General features: G+C 49.9%; 1 protein-coding gene across 4 annotated transcripts in view; it reads left to right on the plus strand.

The window, feature by feature from the left end:
• Window positions 1-2,288: 2,288 nt before the first annotated feature.
• The window catches only part of LOC144156328 (uncharacterized), a 157,345-nt gene continuing 135,118 nt past the window's right edge, over window positions 2,289-24,515 (plus strand). Inside the window, exons 1-2 of one of the 4 annotated variants that reach the window (XM_077688300.1) lie at window positions 2,353-2,510; window positions 15,941-16,052. In XM_077688300.1, the coding sequence (XP_077544426.1) occupies window positions 2,502-2,510; window positions 15,941-16,052 (121 nt within the window). In that variant the 5' untranslated portion in view covers window positions 2,353-2,501. Of the gene's footprint in view, window positions 2,511-15,940; window positions 16,053-24,515 lie in introns of all 4 variants that reach the window. The other 3 variants (XM_077688302.1, XM_077688301.1, XM_077688303.1) reach the window with 3 other exon arrangements.

Here is a 24,515-nt window from a genome sequence, read left to right on the forward strand (position 1 = left end):
GGAGGACCTAGGGAGCGACCACTATATCTTGGAGATCGAGCTGGTCGGCGGCGGCGGCAACAAGATGGAGCAGAGGTGGACAGACTGGGACGCTTTCCGCAACCATAGGCGAGAAGACCCGGTGGCGGTAAAAGACATTGTTAATATCGAAGAGTGGACGGCCAGCATCAAGGAGGACGTCAAGCGAGCTACAAAGTCGATCGAGACTCACGATGACTTACCGAGCATCGACAGCAAGCTGGCGCACTTGATCGAGGCAAAGATATCGATCAAGGAGCGGTGGAAGAAGCAGAAGTGGAACAAGAAGCTTCGGAAGAAGGTGACTGAACTGAACCGCGCGATTGCGAGGCACAGCGCGTTGCTCTGCAGACAGCAGTGGGACGAGCTGTGCAACCGCATAGATGGTATACCTTGCATCATGGCAAGGCCTGGTCGTTGATCCGCCATTTATTGGACGAGACCAAGACCAATTCATTCCAGCAGAATCGCATGGTCCGGGTCATGCACGAGGCCGAAAAGAGCCTCGGCAGGGACGAGCTGATTAAGAGGCAGAGTGCCAAGTACCTACTTGAAACGCAGGCCGAGCAACACCCGGCGTACGCATGGGTCTCGAACGAGAAACTAGATCGCGACATCACGACGGCCGAGGTCACGACCGCTCTGCGGGAGCTGAACACCAGGTCGGCGGCGGGACCAGATGGAGTTTCGAAGAAGGCCCTGCGAAATTTGATAACCTGTCAATCGACGCGCTTACGAGATACTACAACGTGTACTGGCGGAGTGGCAAGCTACCGATGCAATGGAAGAAGGAGAAGACGGTATTGATACAAAAGCCGGGCAGGCCACCAGGCATCGAGAACTTACGCCCCATCTCGCTGACTTCGTGCGTGGGGAAGGACCTCGAGCACATGTTGGCGAACCGCTGACAAGATTACCTAGAGCAAGAGGGGCTGTATTCTGAATTGATGATTGGGTTTCGGAGGGTCCTGAGCACCCAAGACGCGATGATACAACTGAAACAAGAAATCATCGATAACGAGACGAGATACAGCAGGGTGATCCTAGGATTGGACCTGCAAAGCGCCTTTGATCGGGTCAAGCACTCGGCCATCCTGGCGCAGGTGACGAAGCTCAGCATGGGCGAGAGAAGTTATGAATATGTCAAGAACTTCCTCTTGGGGCGAAAGATCGAGCTGTACGCAGGAGAGATCGAGCTCAGAACGAGATTTCGGCAGCGTAGGCATGCCCCAGGGGTCTGTTATCTCACCGCTGCTGTTTAACATCGTCATGATCCGGGTCGCCGAAGCAGTGGCTGGCGTCAATCCGGCATACCATCTATGCTGACGATATTATGCTTTGGACGACCGGCGGCACGGACCCCAGTATTGAGAGGAGGCTGCAGAGAGCAGTCTCGGCTTACCTAAGGTCACCTAGCGGCTTTTACGTTGACGCGCCGCATTCTCCGTACTTTCGAAAGCTAATTGGTCATCCATCGCAAGAATGGTCGTCTGTCTGCCGCCGCGGCTTCCAGTGCAATGCAAACACGAAATCCTGCTCAGTTTAACCCATTAACAGCAGGTGTATGTCGCTTGCCGCCGTCAGTTACTGACAAGCATTACTGCTAAGACCGACAAAGCTCGCCGTCGCCTTTCAGACTCAGTAGCACTCCACACGGATCAATTGCAGTCGTTTCTAGTTCGTTGCCTCCACTCACTCTCAAGCCTCGCTTCACCCATTACAATATCTATTGTAAGCCCGCACAAGTAAATTCTGAGACTGCAGGCCTCTAAAGACGAGAAAACAGCTTCCGCGTTCCTTTACCTCAGCGCAAGTTGCCGCCACGCAGACCAGCGTCAGCGTGTCGGTTCGGTAGTCTATGACTGTTATGTCTGTGAGTGTTATAAACGCAAAATTGGCTACTCTCACGCCAGGGGTGAAGCCAAATTTATAGAAACTTGGAGATCGTAAGTTGCTCAACAAATTTTAATGAAGCAGGAAGTAGCGGGGGAGGCGAGCCCAGACATGAAAAGTCCTGGGGGGGTTGTGGCCCCCTCTGCCCCCTCCCGGTTTCGGCGTCCCTGGATCGGAAGGGTCAGTGCGGTGGTCCTTGGAAAGTTTTCGTGGCAATACATATTTACAACTAACGCCCAAAACAGGGGGCTTAACTTATTCCAGTGAGGCAGGAAAGGCCCGATGCCGGGCGAAACTCGGTTATCCCTCAGGTGCGCAGGTCGACAGGCGGCAGTTTGGCGCATTGCACAAGGTGCCGTAACACGTCCGTCCGCACTCGTGGTGAGGAGCCAAAACGGCCAGGAAGGGCGAGAGCGAGCGTAGCCAGGCGGCGGCTGCAGCGTAGCAGTAGCTCGCTTATCTGCCGCCGCAATAGCCGGCGGTCGAGCGCAGTGGCGGCGGCGCGATGGCGTCAATGAGGGCGCGTCTCCTGCTGCTCGTGGCCTACGTGGCCAGCGTCGCTGTCGTGGTCCGCATCGACCGCTACTGGAATGCATCCGGTAAGCCAATCCCTCTTTTTCCGCCTTCTGCTCGTGTGGGTGGGCGTAGCGCCTTTCCGGAGCAGCGCCCTCCCCCTGGGCTCTGAGCTGCGGGGGACCTAAGCTTCTCGAGCCTGATTTAATGGAGGCCCAGTGCGAGAGTGCCACACTAACCGAGATACACTGTCCCGAGTGTCTGGGCAGTAGGACTGTTCGCATACCGCAATTCTGCTGTTCTGAGTCTCTGGCATTATCGGACGATTATGAGATTTTTGAACCGATGAAGCGGAGCAGATGAATATCTTGTATTGCTCCGTAGTCTTCAATGAGTATTTTTATTGTTATGGTAATCATTTAAAAGGAGCTCTCAGGAAGCCAGAAAATGTTTTAGACCCCTCTTCATCCCAGCGTGGCATTTTGTCTTGTTTTCCGTCGGTTCTACTAAAGAAGGGGATATAGCTAAGAAATTATATATGCTTCATGCTGCCCACTCAAAATATGGCCAGCGGGGGGATTGTGTACGCTGTAAAAATGGGAAATCAGCAACCGTCCGCAAATATATTTCATTCATTTTACGTGAAACTCAAAATCAAGAGGATGTGCCGCGAGCGGACACGAAGAACGTTTTTCAGGAGCTTCTGTGAGAACATTTTTGCAATTTCTTGTTTCTTTTATTTTTGCAATTCTAGTTTTGGGCGGTTGGTGTCTGGATTCAGTACCTGGCTGCAAACGTTGTATGATTAGGTTGTAATGACCAGTAATGGTTTTGGAGCTGTCAAGGCCAAACATGGCGCCTACGTTCATGAGCTTGCTTACAGACAGACACACACACCAGCACACGCACGCACACTTCTATTTAGGGCCAAAACACGTTTATTCCGAGACGTTTCCGTTGTCGACCTCCGGATGAATAGACTTCTGTTCTGAAGCGTATACATATTAGCTACTTTTAACGCGATAGCGTTATTAGGCTCATTTCTCGATTTTGCGGTGCCCGCTAGCCGTCCGCTATCAGCCGTGCTCATTAAGAGTCCACGGAAATACGTCACCACAACCAGCCGTAAACTGCGACTGAGGCAGCCAGATGCAAAGCTTGAAGGAGGGCAATGACGCTACGGCATATGCTATGACAGAGAAGTGGTACGTGCTGATTCACGAAGCGTCGCGTCTGCGCACTGAGTTAGTTCTCCCACCGTTGGCACATGCGGCTATGAGCCACTTTTGACGCGATACCGTTACTGGGTTCATTCAGCGACTTCCCGTAAAGGCTAACTGTCTGTTGTCAGCCGTGCTCATGAACCGACCACGGAAGTCCCCGTCAACTGAAAAGTACTTCTGCGCACCCAGAACGTACTTTAAAGGGACACTGAAGTGAATTTGTCAAGCTCCCGTTTTTGCTTGCACTGCGTAGACTGGCTCAAATTAGCACACTTTTCATCGTTTATCCGGTTGACAAATCGGTAATTATTTTACAAAGCGCGAAAGAAGAAAAACTACCATGCGCGGTTTGCGGCGGCCGCACCAACTAAGGCTGTGACGTTGAGAGGAGGGGCGCCGTGATTGGACGATGCCCAAGGTTAGCAATCACACAAGTTTCGGTTTCGGTTCTGTAAAACATAACCAATGGCTTTGTTGGATGGGCATTCTCAATATCTCAGTAATCATCGTACCGCGCTTCTGCCATGTTGTCGGCTGTAAAATGCACAAGATAAGCCTCCCAGGACGGCTTGTAGTCGTAGCATTCACTAGCCGAGACCTACGCAGTGCATGAACGCCCTCCGCGTACCCGCAGACGCCCAAATGTCATGCGCTTTTCCTCCATATTTGGAGCTTGCCTCCCTCATGCCTGTATCGTAAAAAGCGTGTTCGCACCAGGCCAAGTGTCTGTTCATTCTGGCCTGTGCCCACTGCCTGCAAGCAGTCGGTGCTTATGGCAACAGCACGCCAACGAGAACTCGCTAGCGCGCCAGTGCCAGCCTGCGCGCGTTTTGTGAACTAGTTCGTGTAGCCATGAACGTTGCGGCCCCAAAAAAGGTGAACTCAATATAGAAAACATCGGAGGAAAACAAAAAAGTTAACTTACAAAAAAAAAAAAAAAGCACGTACCCGCGGGGATTCGAACTCGTGACTCGCAAAACATAGGCCGTGAATTCCTAGAGCCTCAGACCGCTAGGCTACGGAGCAGGACGCCAATGCCTTGCTAATATAAGGTATATATTGTACAACTGGTTTACACTTTTATTTAGTTTTGGCATTTCAAGCCGCTTAGGTGACTATTTGTTGTACTGCGATCGTGCAGTAAGCGTCGCCCGAGTTTCCACAGTAGCTCACGTCTAGCAATTGCATTTCGTAGACGGAAAAGCGTTCGGAGATGCGTAGTCGTGCTGCTGACCGCTGTGCTTGTTCGCCCAGCGCAAAAACGTGCTTCCCGCGCCCTAGTTTTACGCTGTACGGTAAAAATATCAGTTGATTTTATTTGCTTAGTACCTATATTGACTTCGCTGACTCTTCTCCCGCCTTCAAGAGGCCTTATATTTTCCTACTGGCGTACCAGTCAGCGAAGCGTCGCATGTGCAGCGCTTGTGTGAAGCGACCTTGACTTGGAGCTAGATACAGTGTACAAACAAACCAAGTAAAGAAAGGCACATTCTTCCATTCACAAACGTGTCCTGGCTTCGCTTCAACTAAGCGAAATTGCGACCAAGCAATTTTTTTTTAACCTCCTTGATTGCGACGACCCGCCGGCGGCCGGCGGACGAAACGCTGGGCCGACTGGCTCTGTCGGCCGGGGAGCCGTGCAGTAGCGCAGCCGTGGCGCAGCCAATTGCCAGCTCATCCCCTCCTGACGTCACACGAAAACGCCACAGAAAATGGGCGAGCGTAAAGAGAGGAGGACAGCGTTTTCGAATTAGTTTTTCTACTAAATAAAATCGCGTAAACGCGCCTAGAGTGGTCGAAACATGGCCTGGGGACTCCGGACTACAATTTGCGCTAGTAATCCCGCAATGTTTACATATCACTTCAGTGTCCCTTTAAACCCAATGTGGAAAGGAAAAGGCGGGCCGGTAGGCTTGCCTACAATGATACTGCGGCGCAGAATACAAAAAGGATAGGTGGTTTCGTCAATTGCCGCTTCTGCGCAGTGAAGATCCTTTCCCTACATAAAGTCGTTGTTCCTCATTTCGGTAGGTTAAACCTTAGCACTCGGAGAGCATGAATGGCGATTCTAAGCAGCTCCGTTGGAAGCTCGCCCATGATACGAGGTAACGCTGTAGCGTCTTACATCTTAAGACCTAAACGTAGATGTCCCCTCCAACTTTTTTACCTATACTATATACCGGGTGTTACATCGATAAATGAGCGTCTTTACATTTTCTCCTATCGGCCGCTGTGGCTAGGTGGCCAAGGCGTTGTGCTGCTGAGCCCAAGGACGCGGGTTTGATTCCCGTCCGCAGCAGCCGCTTTTCAGATGGAGGCGAAAAGCGAAAACGCCCGTATGTCCGAGATTTCGGCGCACGTTAACTATCCCCAGGGGGTCAAAATTAATTTGGAGCCCTCCACTACGGCGCGCCTCATCGCCTGTGTAGCGTCGGCGCGTTAAGACCCATAATCAATCAGTCAAAATTTTCTCCTGAGGGCCCCTTCTCCGTTCGCGCCCAAACTTTACGCGAAGGTCACATTTTGTGGTTGATTTGGTTTAACACCAACAACGGTGATGGCAATTACCTGCTCATTTAGAAAATAAGTAGAAGCGATTTTCGCCAATGGAAGAGCGGCGGCCATCTTGGACGTTTATGGCCAACGGGGAACGGCGGGGCCACCTGGCGTACGAATGACGCCCGTGTCATGGGGACGTGCGCGTGTCGTTCACTCGGAGCGAGAAGAACGGGGATGAGAGCGTCAACGCGCACACGAGGGCGAGTGGGCGCACAAAACGAAGCCCCTGGAGAATGGCACCAGGGACACAATTCTCTAAAACGACGGCCTCTGGTTTTAGAGAATTGGGCCCCAGATATTTCGCGCAAGAAGACCGTCTCGCACGCCCGAAATATAGCAAATCCCACTACAGCACCAGCGTTCCTAGGCTATACCTTCTTCATAAGGTGAATTTTTTTGCTCCCACGTAAAATGCGCTTATGACAGTAAGCATTACCGAAACTTGATTGCCCATCATTTCAAGCAAGATTACGCTCTGCCAATGTGAAATGTATGCGCTCTCCCGGTTCGGAAGCGATAGTAGTAGAATAATTAATTAAATGGGATGGCGCGAGGCCTAGTTGGGAAAGAGAAGTTGGGAGCGGTTAAGAAAGGCTCACTATGGAGGCCTCACCGGCAGTACTACATAGCTAGGTAAGTGTCTCTTTGGGGTCATTTGGTGGCCGTATCCAGGGTTGAGTCGTCCTCGTGGGCTGATCGACTTAACTCCCAAACGATATGACGCCCGTACGGAGTTCACTAGCACATTTCATTGCCGGTGGCGATGTTGGCCTGTCGTGGGCCCTTCGTTGCCGTCGCCTCTGCCACAACGGGATTGCGTCATCTGCCATGGAGTAGCCAGATAGGGCTTTATTGATGGAAACCTAGGCACCCCGAGACAGCCATTTCGGTGGCAGGTCGTCGGCTTTGGGGATTGTGGCTAGAGGGTCGTTTCGCCGACGTTGCTTCATTCCGCGCTGTGATAGTATTGGCTAGACGTAGGAATTCGCGTCGCAGAAACGATACAAGCGCTTGATACCGGCGTATAAGATAGAGACGATCACTTATATCGACGAGACGGTTAACGAGACGAGTTGTTTGTAGCATCGTAAGTAGCGCTAGAGACGGGACACAAAAGAGAAGACACACACGACGGCGCTATAGCGCCGTCGTGTGTGTCTTCTCTTTTGTGTCCCGTCTCTAGCGCTACTTACGATGAATCAAAACCAACTAGCCCAACTGTCAATTTTATTGAGTTGTTCGTAGTTTGTCCTCAGTCTATAAGGCGAACCTTGGCCACATTGAAAAGAGTCGCCTTCTGCTTTAACGAGTTCACAGTTCGAACGGAAGCTAAGTTTTGCCTCAACCTTACACGTTTTTGGTGGCAAGACTGTTTCCTGAAGACTCCTACCATTTAATAAAAACAGCGTAGGACGGGACACGAGTGAAAACAGACAGGGACGGGCGCTGCCCTGTATGGTTTCACTCGTGTCCCGTCCTTTTAGCTGTTTTTATTTATGGATTCCTACCGACTCGCCCAGCTTCGCACTCCTACCCTTACTGAAAGTACGGGCGGCCGGTGCTGTCTCCTCTAAACTTTCTAGGGTGAAATCTTGTACCATGGAATATTCCTGTCTTCAATCGCGGTGTTTACCGACGGCGCTTCAAGTGTACGATGCCACGCAGCTCCATTTTATGATCGTCATTATACTCAGACTCCACAGACCCGTAAACAATCAAGTCCGATGTCACTGCATGAGCATTAATTAAGGTTTCTGAAGCCCGGTCCGATTGAAGCATCGTTTTTTTGCGTTGCGTTCATTTCCTCAAGCCCCTATCGAAGCTTCGAATTTCGCTTTTCAGGTTCTGCTTGCCTCTTGTTTATCTCGGCTATCTCCTTGAGTGTTTCTAGCTCAAGAGCTCTGTCTTCGCGCCAGCTCTTTTGCTCCGCGAACACTCTCTCTGACAGCTCTTTGCCGCTTAAACCGAAGCGCTTCCCCAGTTCTGTCAATGCTGCTGTGTCCATAGTGGGTTTAGCGGGATGCAAAACGAACTAGTCTCGTTCTGTCTGACTACCGACTGTCACTACATACTCAGTCTCCGTGTCTCCAATGTGCAATCCAAAATTCTAGCTTTTCCGTCTTGTAGATAGTAGAGAAGAGGTCCGGTCGCGGACTCTAGTTGTGATGGTATTGGTGGCTAGACCTCGCAAGTCGCGTCGGAGAAATAAGGCAGGCGCTTGAGACGGGCGTATAAGACCGAGGCAAACATTTATCTCGACGAAACGATTAACGAGATGGGCGCTACGGTTTCAAATAGAATGCCATAGTAAACTCTACCCGAAGGACGCAAAATGCTAACAATACTCAAGTTTCTGCTTGGCTTCCTTTCACTGTATAGGAATGAACAAGCACAGAGGTGAAAGGAACTCCAGTTTTGGCCACGTAGACAGGAACCTTCTCGTTCCCTTTTTACATCCATTTCAAGTCAATATAGCTAATTCTGGAACTTCACCCGTGGAATCGTACGCCGGTAATAAAACGCCTTCTCACACAGCTCTCGACAGCGGAAACAGTCGAAGAGGCTTGAGTGCTTAGTCTCAACGTAGCATGCACAACCTGAGGGGTTTTTTCTTACTTCTTGTGACGCTGAAGCATTTATGGGTATGATACTTATTCAAGGGTTCAATTCATACCTGTACATCCGCATGTATGTCTTGGTCCCAAATCAGAAGGGAAATCATCCCGTTCTTTACGTGAGTATTGCACTACCACATAGAATGATCCCTGCGCCTCATAAGAGCAGGGTCATCATCCCTCTTCACATTATGTCCTCACTACGGATGAGCAACATCATGAGATTTCCACCCTTCACATGACTGAGAAACAAGATGAAGCACCACTGTCTACCCTGAAAAGCAAGATCCTGCTCCTCATTCCTTTCCTTGCTGATACTAGTAAGAAGTCAGGTAAAATGCAATGTCCATCGTGAGGAGCAGTTCAACTCTTCAATGGTTTTCAGAAGGGAAAAGGTTTGGCGTATTGGTTCATAGTCTAGCAGAAAACAAGCGCTGTTAAAAAACATATGACGAGGCGTGGACAGGACAAGCGCTGCCTTAAATTGCCAGCCTCAAATAGCGAACACGAGACAAGGAAATGGAGGGATGATATGCACAATGTCTTGTCTCTGCATTTTTGTCCTTTTGTCTGAGCCTTCAGGCTGACTGTCATAGAATTCTTCATCTAACAACTGGCACAGATTCTTTCCATTTGATGTTGAGAAGAGGATTTGACTCATCGCACGCTAAATCATTGGTATTATACACCAATGCTCATCACAGGAGAGTAGCAGCAGGATCCTGCTCTTTATTATGGTCTCAAAGTTAGTAAGTAGCAGTATGACATACAAATCTCATACCAATTAGACATGTCGTTTCTTGATTGATTGTAGGGCTTAACGCGCCGACGCAACGTGGGCGATGAGGCGTGAGATGTCGTTTCTTAACTACCGGCCTTTTTTATCCTTTGTATGTTACAATTCCGTATCTTTGTTACGTAGCTCATCATGCAACTATTATGGTCCAAGACAAGGTGCTTCGCATAATTGAGTGGTTGCCGCTGTAAAATCATGCATCATTCATAATAAAAAACTCTTGTACGAAGGTCATAATAAAAAACTCTTGTACGAAGGTGGAGCAAGTTTAACGGAACGATCGAGGTACAAAAATGTTGCTTGATTGCCTATTATGTAAGTGCTGCAAGTTTTCATCCCACTGTGTGCAGCTGAGGTTCCCTGAAGCGTAACAGTAGACTCTCAATAACACGCACCACAATTTGCATTGTGCAAAAGCTTTGCAGGTATGCAGCAGCAGCTGGAAGTAGTTTATCTTTGCATTGTTTCTAGGATACGGTACCTTTTGTTTGAACTCGAACCAGCGGCAACTTTGTAATCTGTTTGCAGTTGCTTCGAATGAATATGGGAATTAAAGAAAAATGTAAATCTGCCTCATTACGATGTTAACAATGATGGTAACAAAATTAGCCTGCTTTGTCTGAGCCTGACAAATTCTAAGGCCCATATTTGCAAAATTAAGGGGCCAGATGTTGTCCCCAGCAAAAGTTATCTTCTGAGACCATTTAAAACCGACTAGTTCCAATTTAGGCCCGCTTCGTTCAGAGGCTTGTTACTCAACCTGGTGCCCGGTCTCCCAGTTGGGGCCACTTTTAGATGAAAGGAGGGCCGGTGACTCCTCAATAGTTTGTACATCAGAGCTTTCGAAAGAATCGAGAACAGGGCCAGTTGGTAGCATAAAACGACCGCTATTCCCTCAAAAAACTTGTAGACATCGGAAAAGCCACTGGGCAGCAGTATTCGTTACGCTGCAACAAGTTATTCGTCGAGAAGAAATGCTTCACATACTGCCCACAAACAGATACCGTTTGTGAAATCACTCATTCGGTGGACACTGCTTCCTCGGGCACAACGCCTTCTCACTCCCCCGTTCAAGCGCATCGTTATAGCAATCTGTGAGTAATAAATTTGCCTCATCTGCTGATAATATCTCTTTCTTTTTATCAACATTTGTAGCCTAATGAAAAACGTGACGAGTTACCCTCTCTTACAGATTACTGTGCCGCTGATCTTGTACAGTGCGCAACACCCTTGTCTATAACACTGAGTTCAACCCCACTCCAAGCTGTCCAAATCAGAAGAAACGACTCTTCGTCGCATCCAAACGAATACCTTCGTCCATCCAATTCACTTAAACCACATGTTTCCCACTCAATTTCCCGCCCAATGCACTTTTTGCTCTAAGCCTGGCACACTTCTCCACACTTTATTAGAGCGTGCGCGTAACCCTGACCTCCCGCCCTTTCCTTTACCCCTCCCCCTCCATGAGCTGTGGGAGAACCTGATTACCAGCGACCACCTGAACGTCCAGCAACTACTGGCACCTAGGGCGTCGGTCACCCAGTCATCACTTGGATTGCCGGACTAGGGAACCACTCCTACTTTATAAGGCTCATTGAAGGGACAGACAATCGATTTTTGTCTAGTATATGTTCTCTAGCTCATATGAAAGCCAGCGTTTTATATAGACCGGAAACCACAAGCAATTTCTAAACAAATTGGCGGAAATAATTTTAAGTTGGCAGCAAACTTTCTGAAATGGGAAGGGTGGCGGTTCGTAGTGTCGAAACTTGACACTACAATATGTGTCCCTGTCACGGGACCTGCAAACCTAGCAGCTACTGTAACTGCTGAAACGTTTATTTACGTATTGAAAACCTTTTAACACAAGTATTTGTGCAAGGTTAAATTGTATATGTATTTCTAAACATTATCTTGAAAATTTTAAAGACACGCCACCCGCCGTCGCTGGGTGGCTCTCAGTGTGGCTAACTGAGCTTCCATGCCCAGAATCAACGGCAGCGTTCAGTAAACAGACCCAGCGAAGGAGCTTTGACGATTCTGCCTGAGTCAGGGTCGTTTGTTGTGCCAAAATATTTGATTCCAGTTTCCAAATACGCCAACGTCAGCTTAAAAAAAAAAAAAAAAAACGTCGCGCCCGGGGAGAATCGAACTTCCCACCACCACAACGTGAAGTCAGATTCTACCTATTGTCTATCCCAACAGATGACGCATTCGTGCAAAATAGACCGTTGCATTAAAAAAACACATAAAGGAACAGGAAAGCTTGTGATTCAAACTTTTTTAGCTGGGGACAAGTTTTTAAATTGTTAAATCTCCCGCTGGCTATGCGCCAGTCATCAGCATCATCATGTAGATTTCCCCTGTTAGTAAAGTTATCGTCCCCGCTAAGGGCAGCCATGGCCCAGGTCTCGCTTCTCTTGTTCTTCCGTGAATATTTCTGGTGCCGTTAAACCCGGGAGGATGACCGCACGCTACGACCAAGGAGACCACCTACGTTCCCTCCGGCTTGAGGTTCCTGGAATCCCGCGATTTCAACTGTTGTTCCGCTGATAAGCCCTGCTCTCAGCCGGAGGTTGGCATGGCTGGCCCTGACCGCCCACCTAGGACTGACTGGAACCTTCAACAGGACGCAGATACGCCCCGTCACGTCCAGGGTATCATGCTTGGGAGCAACTGTACGACCTCCGAGTACCCAGCTGGTGACGACCTGGACGCCCTGCGTTCGTTGAGAAAGATTCTTTGCGCGGCAGTTACGAGGCTGCTTAAGGCAGCGAGACCGCTCCGGCAAGCTCCCTCACCATCTGCGTTGGACTTGGAGTTGGTTATCAACGAGCTCGAACAGAAGGACGCCGAACTCAACAAGCTGAACGATATGGTAGGTGAGCTGCTGGAAGGCGACGAGTTCGAACACGATTGCTACGAGATTTCGCACTACCAGGAGAGGATATGCGGGGCCCTCAGTCGGCTGCGACCGACTTTGAACGATCTGCGGGCAGTCGGCATTAAGTTTACCGGAAAGGGAACTTAATCACACCGTCCACACGACCCCTCCCCCGTCGGCTTGCACACGTCGACTTCGCCAGTTGTCGTGCCGATGCTGCAGGTTTCAACTTTCAACGGTGAGCCACGTGGGCGCAAGGGGTATCGGTGCCGTGTTGAGACGACGGCCCACAGCCACGTTCCAAATATTGACAACGTGAGAGCCAGCACTGATGTAGCGTCGAGCGTTCAAGCGAAGAGCAACTGTGAAGAACGCGAGGCCACGCCAGCCGCATACAAGGACAACTCCGCTGCTCCCGTCCAAGTACATGACAGAACGCGTGAAGTAAACGGCGTGAACGAAATCATAGAGCAACTATCGTGTGAGCCTAAGTTCGAGTACACCTTTTTTCCCAACTTCATGAAGAGTGAAGCGTTACCGGACATTTGTGAAGGCCGGCTAGCACCAAACGTTGCAGCAGCGCGCGAGGTCGCACCCATCCAGGAGTCTGAGCCGTTCCATCCACCTGAAGGCCTAGAAGCGGAATCACGCTGGCTGATCGCTTCGGCTGCGTATGAAGAAACCGTAAAGCCGTATTGTAACCGAACCCCAAGCACAAAAATAAGTACGGCGGAATCGCAAACTATCGAAAAGCGAATCCGAGCCAGGCACAGGAGCCATTTGTGAACACCGCTAGACTCGCTGGTCAGGGGGGACCGCAACACCGAAATATGGATAATTTCCCGACACCGCTCCCACTACACTTTCTACAGACGACCTGCTGGATTCGAAACGTTTCAGCGAGCTGGACACCTAGCTTTGGCGCCGTCCGCTTCGGCTTGGCGACGCCAGGCAATGCTGAAAGTTGTACGACGGCAGATGCACCGTTGGAAACGCAAGAGGGAAGAGCACTTCATGACAGCTTCACACGGATTCGAGTTGCGAAACGAAACCCAAACATTAGGATTGTGGAGTTCTTGCTCATCCTCGCAGCAATTTCCTCGCTTACGGAGGAAAGGTATGATCGGCCGTTTTGAGCCGACGAAGAATTCGGCGACAGTTGGGCACCGTTATGATCGTGTCAGCCTGCGCATCCAAAACAAGCATGGGTTCCCTGGAGGTCCGAGGCACCCCGGCTATCAAGACTTTCTAGGAGTCCGCTGGAAGTTGAGAAGCAAAAGGAGACATAAAAGGAGACTCAACGAAAACTGGCAAGTCTAGATGGGCGACTCAGCGTGGAGAAGTCGAAAATATGTCTGGACCGGAGCAACAGCGCGTGTCTGCAAGGAGCCCGAGGATCCACTCAAGCTTTTTAATGGACGGCGAGACTCAGTTCGCGCATCGTTCGAAAAGAAACGTCAGAGAACCACGACGATTTTTGGTTGAGACACAGTAACAGTGCCACCTGGAGAAGCCAGCGGCTAGCCAGCAAGTTCATGTGTGGTACAGCGTTTGTGCGGACACGAACGTTGCGCGCGCGGGAGGATGTTAAATATCCCGCTGGCTATGCGACAGTCATCAGCATCATCATGTATATTTTCCCTGTTAGTAAAGTTATCGTCCCCGCTAAGGGCAGCCATGGCCCAGGTCTCGCTTCTCCCGTTCTTCCGTTAATATAAATATTGTTTTTCATTTCGCATACACACAGAAGTATGTTGCCGAGCTACTCTATGTCATGGTTGCCAGCATTATTTTTGAGAGGGACACATACGGCTCGTCGATCTAAAAATTTCAATTTAAAAAGTTCTAGGCCGTTATCAGCAAAACCGTTTCTCGTCAAGGTGCTTTAAGCGATGCCCTTTCATTTGGAATATACTCGACAAAAATCGGTTGTCTGTCCCTTTAAAGTTTCATACTACTACTACTGAGTTAAACTTCAACTAGTTACCTCTTTAAACTGCGGACTCCAACTTTTCACAAAGAACGTTGAAGTCAAAATGTATCGTTAGAACTTCATGGTGACACAATAGTTTCTTTAAAATGCTTTTCGGCCGAGGCAGATAAGACTGTGAGTACGAAACCTGTGTTATAGGCACGTCTGTTGCCATCTGTACTCACAGAGACTTGGTTATCTAGTAAAATAGAGGACAGCGAAATTTTTCACACCGACAAGGATTACAAAATTTACAGATATGATCGCGAAGAAAGGGTGAAATAACGAAAACAGCTCTTTGGCCGGAACTTGTTTGCGCATGCGTTCGATTTAACTATAAAGACACCATCATATGCGCTTGCTATTGTCCACCCAGTTCACCGTCGACACACTGCGATAATCGTTATGACGTTTTGCACTGCATTCTCGCACGGTTTCCGTCATTTCCTATTTTCGTGTTAGGCGACTTTCATTTTTCGGACATAATCTGCAGCGATGGCAACACCAAGCCATCGGCCCGCTCCTCTGAAAGCTTGATATTTTTTTATTAGTGCAATGACTTTAATTTAACCCAGATGGTAACACAACCCATGCGCGCCACCCATTCTTCGTCGAACTTGTTACGCCTGGTACTTACAACTAACTAACCCTTCCATGATATCATCCATGACTCGTCTACCATGGCTAACCGAGCTTTCTATTCTAAACTTTTTTTACAATGTGAAACATTGCCGTCATGCGCGAAGCTCAAAAGTAATTAGAGACTACAAAAATGCTGATTTCACTTCTGTGAACTCGCAGCTTGAACTTTTTTGCGAGACCTATTTGAACTCCTTCTCACTCAGAACAGTACAAGAAAATTGGAAAATATTCAAAAATTAGGTACAAGAGCTAACAGACAGGTTTATTCCACTTAAAACAATTCGTTGTATTTCAGATACCCCTGGTTAACGTCAGCAGTTAATAAGCTCCGCAACAATAAAACACAAATATACCATTCTGCCTTACTATCGGACAACAGCATAAGGTGGTCAGCTTATCGCAAATCTTTTTGGGAGTACAAGCATGCACTTAATTTAAGGAAGCAAAGCAAGCGTCCTTCTCTAACACCCTTCCTTCCTTGTTACGAACTAACCCTCGGAAATTTTGGAAAACTGAACAAACCCACAACGCAAAAGATCAAGATACTTAATGAACAAGTTGGTGTAGTGCCAGAAAATGACTGTTCTGTTGCACTGCAACAATACTTTGCTCATTCATTTTCTAAGACCGTTTTATCAGCAAAACCAAACACCAGTGATAGCTCGTTTCCCCCCCATGGACCAGATAACCATCGATTGCGTTGGCATTTGCGAATTAATTGAGAACCTTAAACCCACTTCTCCTGGTATCGATGGCATTATATCCAAATTTTTAAAATGCACTGCAACATACTCGTCACTAACGTTGTCTTCAATTTTTTCGCAGTCTCTGGGATGCTCGGTATTGTCATCTGAATGGAAGGCGGGGAGGGAGGTACCAGTGCCCAAGCAGAGCAACCCAAGTCAGCCACCCCCCTACAGACCCATCACCCTTACAAGTATTTCATACAAACTGCTCGAACATGTTTCCTCCAGTTTAATTTTATTCCTTGAATCTAACAACTTTTTACAAACAGCAGCATGGTTTTAGGAAAAACTACTCTTGCGAAACCCAACTCCTGCAGTTTAGTAACAACATATTTTCTTCCGTCTATCGGGGTTCCTAGTTGACTGCGACTTTCAAGATTTCAAAAAAGCATTTGACACAGACTCTCATCGCTTTAAAAACTAAGAAAACTTAACATTGATCCCCAAATTCTTACGTGGACTGAGTGTTTTGTAAGCAACCGCATTCAATATGTTACAGCTAATGATTGCGACTCACCCACTTCCCTAGTAACTTCTGGTGTACCGCAAGGTTGTGTGTTGGGCCCACTACCTTTTCTTATACATATTACCGACCTTCCTAATGATATTTATTCGGCAATTCGGCTTTTTGGAGATGACTGCGTTATTTACAGCGAAATATATAGTACTAACTATTGCTTGCAACTTACTCAGTGGCTAAGGCGTTGTGCTGCTGAGCACGAGGACGCAGTTTCGATACCCGACCGCGGCGGCCGCTTTGCTGATGGAGGCGGAAAGCAAAAACGCCCGTGTGTAGGAGATTTCGGCGCACCTTAAAGATCCCCAGGTGGTCAAAATTAATCCGGAGCCCTCCACTACGGCACGCCTCATCGCTTGCCTTCCGTCAGTGCGTTAAACCCTACATTCATTGAATCAATCAATCAATCAATCAATCAATCAATCAATCAATCAATCAATCAATCAATCAATCAATCAATCAATCAATCAATCAATCAATCAATCAATCAATGCTTGCAACTTCAAACTGATCTGGACAGCGTTTCAGCATGCTGTTTTGACAGGTCCATGCAGCTTAACCTTTCTAAGAGCAAACTAATGAAAGTTTCCCTAAGTCGCCACCCTGTTGTCTGTAATTAGCAATACTCCGCTCACAACAGCTGACAAATACAAATACCTTGGAATTCAAATCAGCAGCAACATTTCTTGGCAAACGCACGTAATTATGTAACTACCAATGCTAATCGCATGCTTGACTACTTACGTCGTCACTTTCCCTGAGCTCCTGTTTCCTTGCAATAACTGCTTTATAAAAGACTGGTTAGGACTGAACTCGAATGCGCTTCCGCCGTCTGGGATCCCCATTTTTATCGCTCTCCTCCTCACCTGAATCAATCCGGAACCGTGTCTCTCATTTCATCGTTTCCGACTACTCACGGGCAGCTAGCGTACAGTCAATGAAAGCGAACCTTAAAGGGGCCCTGAAAGGCGTTTTGAGCACACTAAATTGACTAGCGCAATCGTCAGATTGGGTCGTCAACATCATCTGTGCCAAGTATTACTCTTTTACGCGCAGCGGAAAGCTCACACTTTTGTTGCAAAGTTTGTCGCTTTTTTCTCACCCTTTCCTTCGTGTTTTTGGACGCCGCCATCTTCACATGTCTACATCATCGATTCCCAGATGTTCGTCATGAGCTAGACATCCTGCTATTGGGCGGCTTTTGCACGCACTTCCGGCAAAGAGAAGAGTCGTCTGCTCAGCGTCGGCTCGCCGGCTGGTCTGCCAGCGGAGTGCCGGAGTGCTTGGACATTTTACGACAAACGAAACAAGTGTAAACAAACGCTTAACCGTTTGTATTGAATGCAACAGGGCCATAATACGACATGAATATTCTCTTACTTGAGTACGTTCCATAAAGAAAGCGTTGAAGCCCCGTGGCACTTCTTTCTTGCAATCGCAGAGAACGCCCTGAGCCGAATGCCCGGGTTTGACGCATACATTTTATTCAACTTCCAAACAATCCAGAGATGCGTTTCGAACGAACACAACGTCACAACATGCGTTGCAAGTCCGAACCGCGATTGACAGACGATGGGTTGCCTCCTCCTGCCCCTCGTAAATTCGGCACTCACCTCGCGCGCGGTTTGCGGGGACGAACAGCAAGTCACTTAACTCTGGCGCACAAGCCGAGATGGCTTTTAGCCACGCACACTGCACACACGCCATGAGAGGTTGAGTCGTACGCCGCTTGAGAAATATAATCCAGACCATGGGAAGCACTATCCACCCGCAGAAGCACAACGTCGCATTTCATCGCGAAACAATGGCGTCCGCAACACACACACCATCGCCTCCTGTAATGCCAAACGCATCTCGCACTTCCAAATGGGAGTGAGTAGTATGCCTGCAGTGCCCATATGCCGCGAGGTGGGGCCCCAAGCTGAACCGGGATCACGCAACCGTAACTGACTTCTAGAGCGGTTTGTGCCTTGTTTCTAGGGCAACCGATGTTTGATATTGTCAAAGAAATGGTGCTCGCTCCAGCGCTAGAAAGCTCAGAGCCGCGGAGGAGCATGTTTTGCCAACGTTGCCGCTCTCCACCACGCGTCGCCCCAAGCTGAACTGGTGTTTTGTGCACGGGTTCTGTATCGGTTTAAAATGTTTTTTTCAGATGCCGCCGCCAGGAATTACCACCGCCACAAAATAAGACCCGGCACCAGCGGGGCCACATCTGATACGGTGCTTTTTGGATAAACAGTGCGCTGTGCATCCAAGGGAGCGAGCGCAGGATCCTCCCCGTACGGCTGCGAGTTCGCCGATAAAGAGTCGCGTGCCGCCGATAGCAAAGTTGTGCAGCAACGTACACCGCGAAAGGGCAAGGCCAGGCCGCCGCACACATGCGGCCAGATTTTTCGTTCGCTTTTCCAGCCTTGAGCGGAGAGCGGGATTCATGGTGTCAACAAAGCTTGCCCGTAGCAGACGGCTGTGTGAGCAGCGCAATAGCGGAAGTACGTCACCGCCGAGGAGCGCAGCATCATGGGAGGGAAGGCTCGCTCGCCGTCAACAGCGGAGAGTAAGTTGAAAGGAGGAGGAAACGCGGTGCGACGATAATACGCGGTTTTTGATTTACGATTTCTCAGCTAATACTCATCGCTTCAACAAAATTTTTGCGGGAGGAGATTGCTAATACATTGCTTTATTTGGTTACATGTACATCCACGCATCGGCGGAAGGTATTTCAGGACCCCTTTAACCTTCCCCGTTTAATAACTCACACGAAAATTGGCCGTTTAGCCTTTTTCACAAAATATACTACACTAATCCGGACATTAAAACTGACATTGTTTCGCCGCCAAATTACATTTCCCCACGCTCTCACCACAGATTAAAATTTGCAGTCGCCAATTGCAGGGCGAATTTACGTTTCAAATAGTTTTTGCCGAAGAAGGCATCGGACTGGAACAGCCTTCCAGCCTCCATTGCCAGCAACTCGGATCCTGTTTCATTTAAGACGGCCATAACTTGCACTGTATAACCTTCCCACACCTCTCTGTAACGCCTTTAGGTGCGTTGAGAGTATTGAAATAAATAAATAAATAAATAAATAAATAAATAAATAAATAAATAAATAAATAAATAAATAAATAAATAAATAAATAAATAAATAAATAAATAAATTGCTCCCACCGATTTCCATAAAGTCGGCTTCACGTGTAAACACAAACTCATAGCTCCGAAGACATTCCTTTTTTTTCATTGGCAACATAACTCGTATGCGCACAAAATGGGACACAGAAAGGAAACAACACAAGCGCTGACCAGCAGCTGAATTTTTTTTACAGAGTGAATACACTTATACGAGGGGTGCACACTTAGCAATCATGTCGTATACATCACATTCACACAAAACAATCACAGAGTCAAGAATTCTACTGATAAGACACTTCGCAATACAGTAAAGATATGGACGGGCAACTAATACAGTCTTCCGAATTCTTTTTGCTACGAAAGGCTTCAGCAGTCTACCTTGTTCGTGTGTCCTTGCGTACCATTAAAACAATGGTACGGTATTAAACTTGATAACCTGCAGTGTTTACCGAGATTGGATGCAGGTCACTACAGGAGTTTAAATGTGATGGGCTACATAGGAAGCAACCGATTCAATTATGAAAAAATGCCGCAGCGCTTACGAATTAATTGTGATATTGGAACCCACCAACACAGCCCCCCCCCCTCTACCCCCTCGTCGGAGCGGCGTGCAGTGCGAGCTTTTGTAATTTACAGAGCGCCTTGGCAGGATGATCGAGTTTGGCCATTATCACCCAGCCGCACTGTCAATTACTTTGTTCTGTTTAAAATTCCCTGACTTATTTTGGAGCTGTATGACAACAATTCCCTACCTTCACTGGTCATCATCATCACCCTGCTCAGGTCAACTGCAGGACGAAGGCCTCTCCCATGTACCTCCAAACACTCCTGTCCTGCGCTACTCGATTTACGCAATTAGAACGATTGCAGGATTTACGCAATTAGAACGATTGCAGGTGAAACTTTCGGGAAATCTACATTATTGTGGAAATCCCATGCGGTATACGTTTTGACATTTTACGTCATTTTTTATATTTATGTTATTATTAATTTCCGAAATTTCGTTCCACCAATTATCTCCATTTACGTTATTCTAACGATTACATTTGGAACTTTCGCGAAATCTGTATTTTTGTGGAAATGCAGGGGGTTACACGCTCCTGGCTGTGGGGGTACTCGGCAAAGAATGCTACGCATTAATCCACCAGTCCGATGAACAACCGGAGAGTTATCTTCATTAGTGTTCTTTTGCCCGGGGCTTTTCCTCCAAGCCGCAGTAGCGCTGAGGATTTGACCCCGGGTATCTTCAACCGACAAACTCAACTTCCGATGCAAAAACTATACATTTATTTACAGCCCAGCGGGCGCCTAAGAAACAGTGCTTGGGCGGAGCCCAAAGACGGTTGGCCGAGCTCTCCCGCGCCCGGACCACGTCTCTCTCTCTTCATTTTCCATTCCTCTTGCCGCTGAGGGCCGTGGAAGAAGGAAAAGCCAGTCCTCTTCGTCCATGTGGTCGTGGTTAAGACATCCGGTGCGAGCAGGCGCGGCCTTCCTCCGAATGCACGGCGTTTCAAGGCGCCGCGCGTCACGTGCGTTTTTTTTGCGCCGCTCGTCCCAGGGCCCGCTCCAGTTGGTGCGTTGAAGCGCCCGACACCTCCACCGCCACTGTGGAACATAATTTCAGGAATGTTTCACACGCGAAACGCACACACCACACACACTTTTCGCGCGTGCTCCATCGTTAATTCAATTGGCGACACAACAATCAGCATGGCCAGTGCCTCATGACCCTGGCTGCAGGTCACCATGACAAAATAGGCACAATCCTCATCTAGCTCATTGAGACAGAGCGGCCTCTAGAAGGCGGTACGCACCGGCCGTTTTCGTCCGAGAACACCCTTGCCATGAGGCGCACCCCGTCACACAACAGTATTAGGGGCCCCTCTCCTCCTCGCTTTCTCGCTCGAATAGGGACCGCTGCCGGCTCGTCAGCATGCGTTGCAGCCACGCTGCACTCAGGTGAAGCTGACTGACACAACAGTATCGGGAACCCCTCTCTTCGTCGCTTTCTCGCTCGAGAAGGGACCGCTGCCGGCTCGTCAGCATGCGTTGCAGCCACGCTGCACTCAGGTGAAACTGACTGACACAACAGTATCGGGAACCCCTCTCTTCGTCGCTTTCTCGCTCGAGAAGGGACCGCTGCCGGCTCGTCAGCATGGTTGCAGCCACGCTGCACTCAGGTGAAGCTGACTGACACAACAGTATCGGGAACCCCTCTCTTCGTTGCTTTCTCGCTCGAGAAGGGACAGCTGCCGGCTCGTCAGCATGCGTTGCAGCCACGCTGCACTCAGGTGAAACTGACTGACACAACAGTATCGGGAACCCCTCTCTTCGTTGCTTTCTCGCTCGAGAAGGGACCGCTGCCGGCTCGTCAGCATGGTTGCAGCCACGCTGCACTCAGGTGAAGCTGACTGACACAACAGTGTCGGGAACCCCTCTCTTCGTCGCTTTCTCGCTCGAGAGGGGACCGCTGCCGGCTCGTCAGCATGCGTTGCAGCCACGCTGCACTCAGGTGAAGCTGACTGACACAACAGTATCGGGAACCCCTCTCTTCGTCGCTTTCTCGCTCGAGAAGGGACCGCTGCCGGCTCGTCAGCATGCGTTGCAGCCACGCTGCACTCAGGTGAAACTGACTGACACAACAGTATCGGGAACCCCTCTCTTCGTCGCTTTCTCGCTCGAGAAGGGACCGCTGCCGGCTCGTCAGCATGGTTGCAGCCACGCTGCACTCAGGTGAAGCTGACTGACACAACAGTATCGGGAACCCCTCTCTTCGTTGCTTTCTCGCTCGAGAAGGGACAGCTGCCGGCTCGTCAGCATGCGTTGCAGCCACGCTGCACTCAGGTGAAACTGACTGACACAACAGTATCGGGAACCCCTCTCTTCGTTGCTTTCTCGCTCGAGAAGGGACCGCTGCCGGCTCGTCAGCATGGTTGCAGCCACGCTGCACTCAGGTGAAGCGGACTGACACAACAGTATCGGGAACCCCTCTCTTCGTTGCTTTCTCGCTCGAGAAGGGACCGCTGCCGGCTCGTCAGCATGCGTTGCAGCCACGCTGCACTCAGGTGAAGCTGACTGACACAACAGTATCGGGAACCCCTCTCTTCGTCGCTTTCTCGCTCGAGAAGGGTCCGCTGCCGGCTCGTCAGCATGCGTTGCAGCCACGCTGCACTCAGGTTAAACTGACTGACACAACAGGATCGGGAACCCCTCTCTTCGTCGCTTTCTCGCTCGAGAGCGGACCGCTGCCAGCTCGTCAGCATGCGTTGTAGCCACGCTGCACTCAGGTGAAGCTGACTGACACAACAGTATCGGGAACCCCTCTCTTCGTCGCTTTCTCGCTCGAGAAGGGTCCGCTGCCGGCTCGTCAGCATGCGTTGCAGCCACGCTGCACTCAGGTCAAACTGACTGACACAACAGGATCGGGAACCCCTCTCTTCGTCGCTTTCTCGCTCAAGAAGGGACCGCTGCCGGCTCGTCAGCATGCGTTGCAGCCACGCTGCACTTAGGTGAAGCTGACTGACACAACAGTATCGGGAACCCCTCTCGTCGTCGCTTTCTCGCTCGAGAAGGGACCGCTGCCGGCTCGTCAGCATGGTTGCAGCCACGCTGCACTCAGGTGAAGCTTACTGACACAACAGTGTCGGGAACCCCTCTCTTCGTCGCTTTCTCGCTCGAGAGCGGACCGCTGCCAGCTCGTCAGCATGCGTTGCAGCCACGCTGCACTCAGGTGAAGCTGACACAACAGTATCGGGAACCCCTCTCTTCGTCGCTTTCTCGCTCGAGAAGGGTCCGCTGCCGGCTCGTCAGCATGCGTTGCAGCCACGCTGCACTCAGGTCAAACTGACTGACACAACAGGATCGGGAACCCCTCTCTTCGTCGCTTTCTCGCTCAAGAAGGGACCGCTGCCGGCTCGTCAGCATGCGTTGCAGCCACGCTGCACTCAGGTGAAGCTGACTGACACAACAGTATCGGGAACCCCTCTCTTCGTCGCTTTCTCGCTCGAGAAGGGACCGCTGCCGGCTCGTCAGCATGCGTTGCAGCCACGCTGCACTCAGGTGAAGCTGACTGACACAACAGTATCGGGAACCCCTCTCGTCGTCGCTTTCTCGCTCAAGAAGGGACCGCTGCCGGCTCGTCAGCATGCGTTGCAGCCACGCTGCACTCAGGTGAAGCTGACTGACACAACAGTATCGAGAACCCCTCTCTTCGTCGCTTTCTCGCTCGAAAAGGGACCGCTGCCGGCTCGTCAGCATGGTTGCAGCCACGTTGCACTCAGGTGAAGCTGACTGACACAACAGTATCGGGAACCCCTCTCTTCGTTGCTTTCTCGCTCGAGAAGGGACCGCTGCCGGCTCGTCAGCATGCGTTGCAGCCACGCTGCACTCAGGTGAAGCTGACTGACACAACAGTATCGGGAACCCCTCTCTTCGTCGCTTTCTCGCTCGAGAAGGGACCGCTGCCGGCTCGTCAGCATGGTTGCAGCCACGCTGCACTCAGGTGAAGCTGACTGACACAACAGAATCGGGAACCCCTCTCTTCGTTGCTTTCTCGCTCGAGAAGGGACCGCTGCCGGCTCGTCAGCATGCGTTGCAGCCACGCTGCACTAAGGTGAAGCTGACTGACACAACAGTATCGGGAACCCCTCTCTTCGTCGCTTTCTCGCTCGAGAAGGGACCGCTGCTGGCTCGTCAGCATGGTTGCAGCCACGCTGCACTCAGGTGAAGCTGACTGACACAACAGTATCGGAAACCCCTCTCTTCGTCGCTTTCTCGCTCGAGAAGGGACCGCTGCCGGCTCGTCACCGTGCGTTGCAGCCACGCTGCACTCAGGTGAAGCTGACTGACACAACAGTATCGGGAACCCCTCTCGTCGTCGCTTTCTCGCTCGAGAAGGGACCGCTGCCGGCTCGTCAGCATGCGTTGCAGCCACGCTGCACTCAGGTGAAGCTGACTGACACAACAGTATCGGGAACCCCTCTCTTCGTCGCTTTCTCGCTCGAGAAGG

The sequence above is a fragment of the Haemaphysalis longicornis genome, unplaced genomic scaffold (genome assembly GCF_048455015.1).
Source record: "Haemaphysalis longicornis isolate Haplotype H1 unplaced genomic scaffold, Haemaphysalis longicornis Haplotype H1 scaffold_1, whole genome shotgun sequence".
In the NCBI taxonomy this organism is placed as follows: Eukaryota; Metazoa; Arthropoda; class Arachnida; order Ixodida; family Ixodidae; genus Haemaphysalis; species Haemaphysalis longicornis.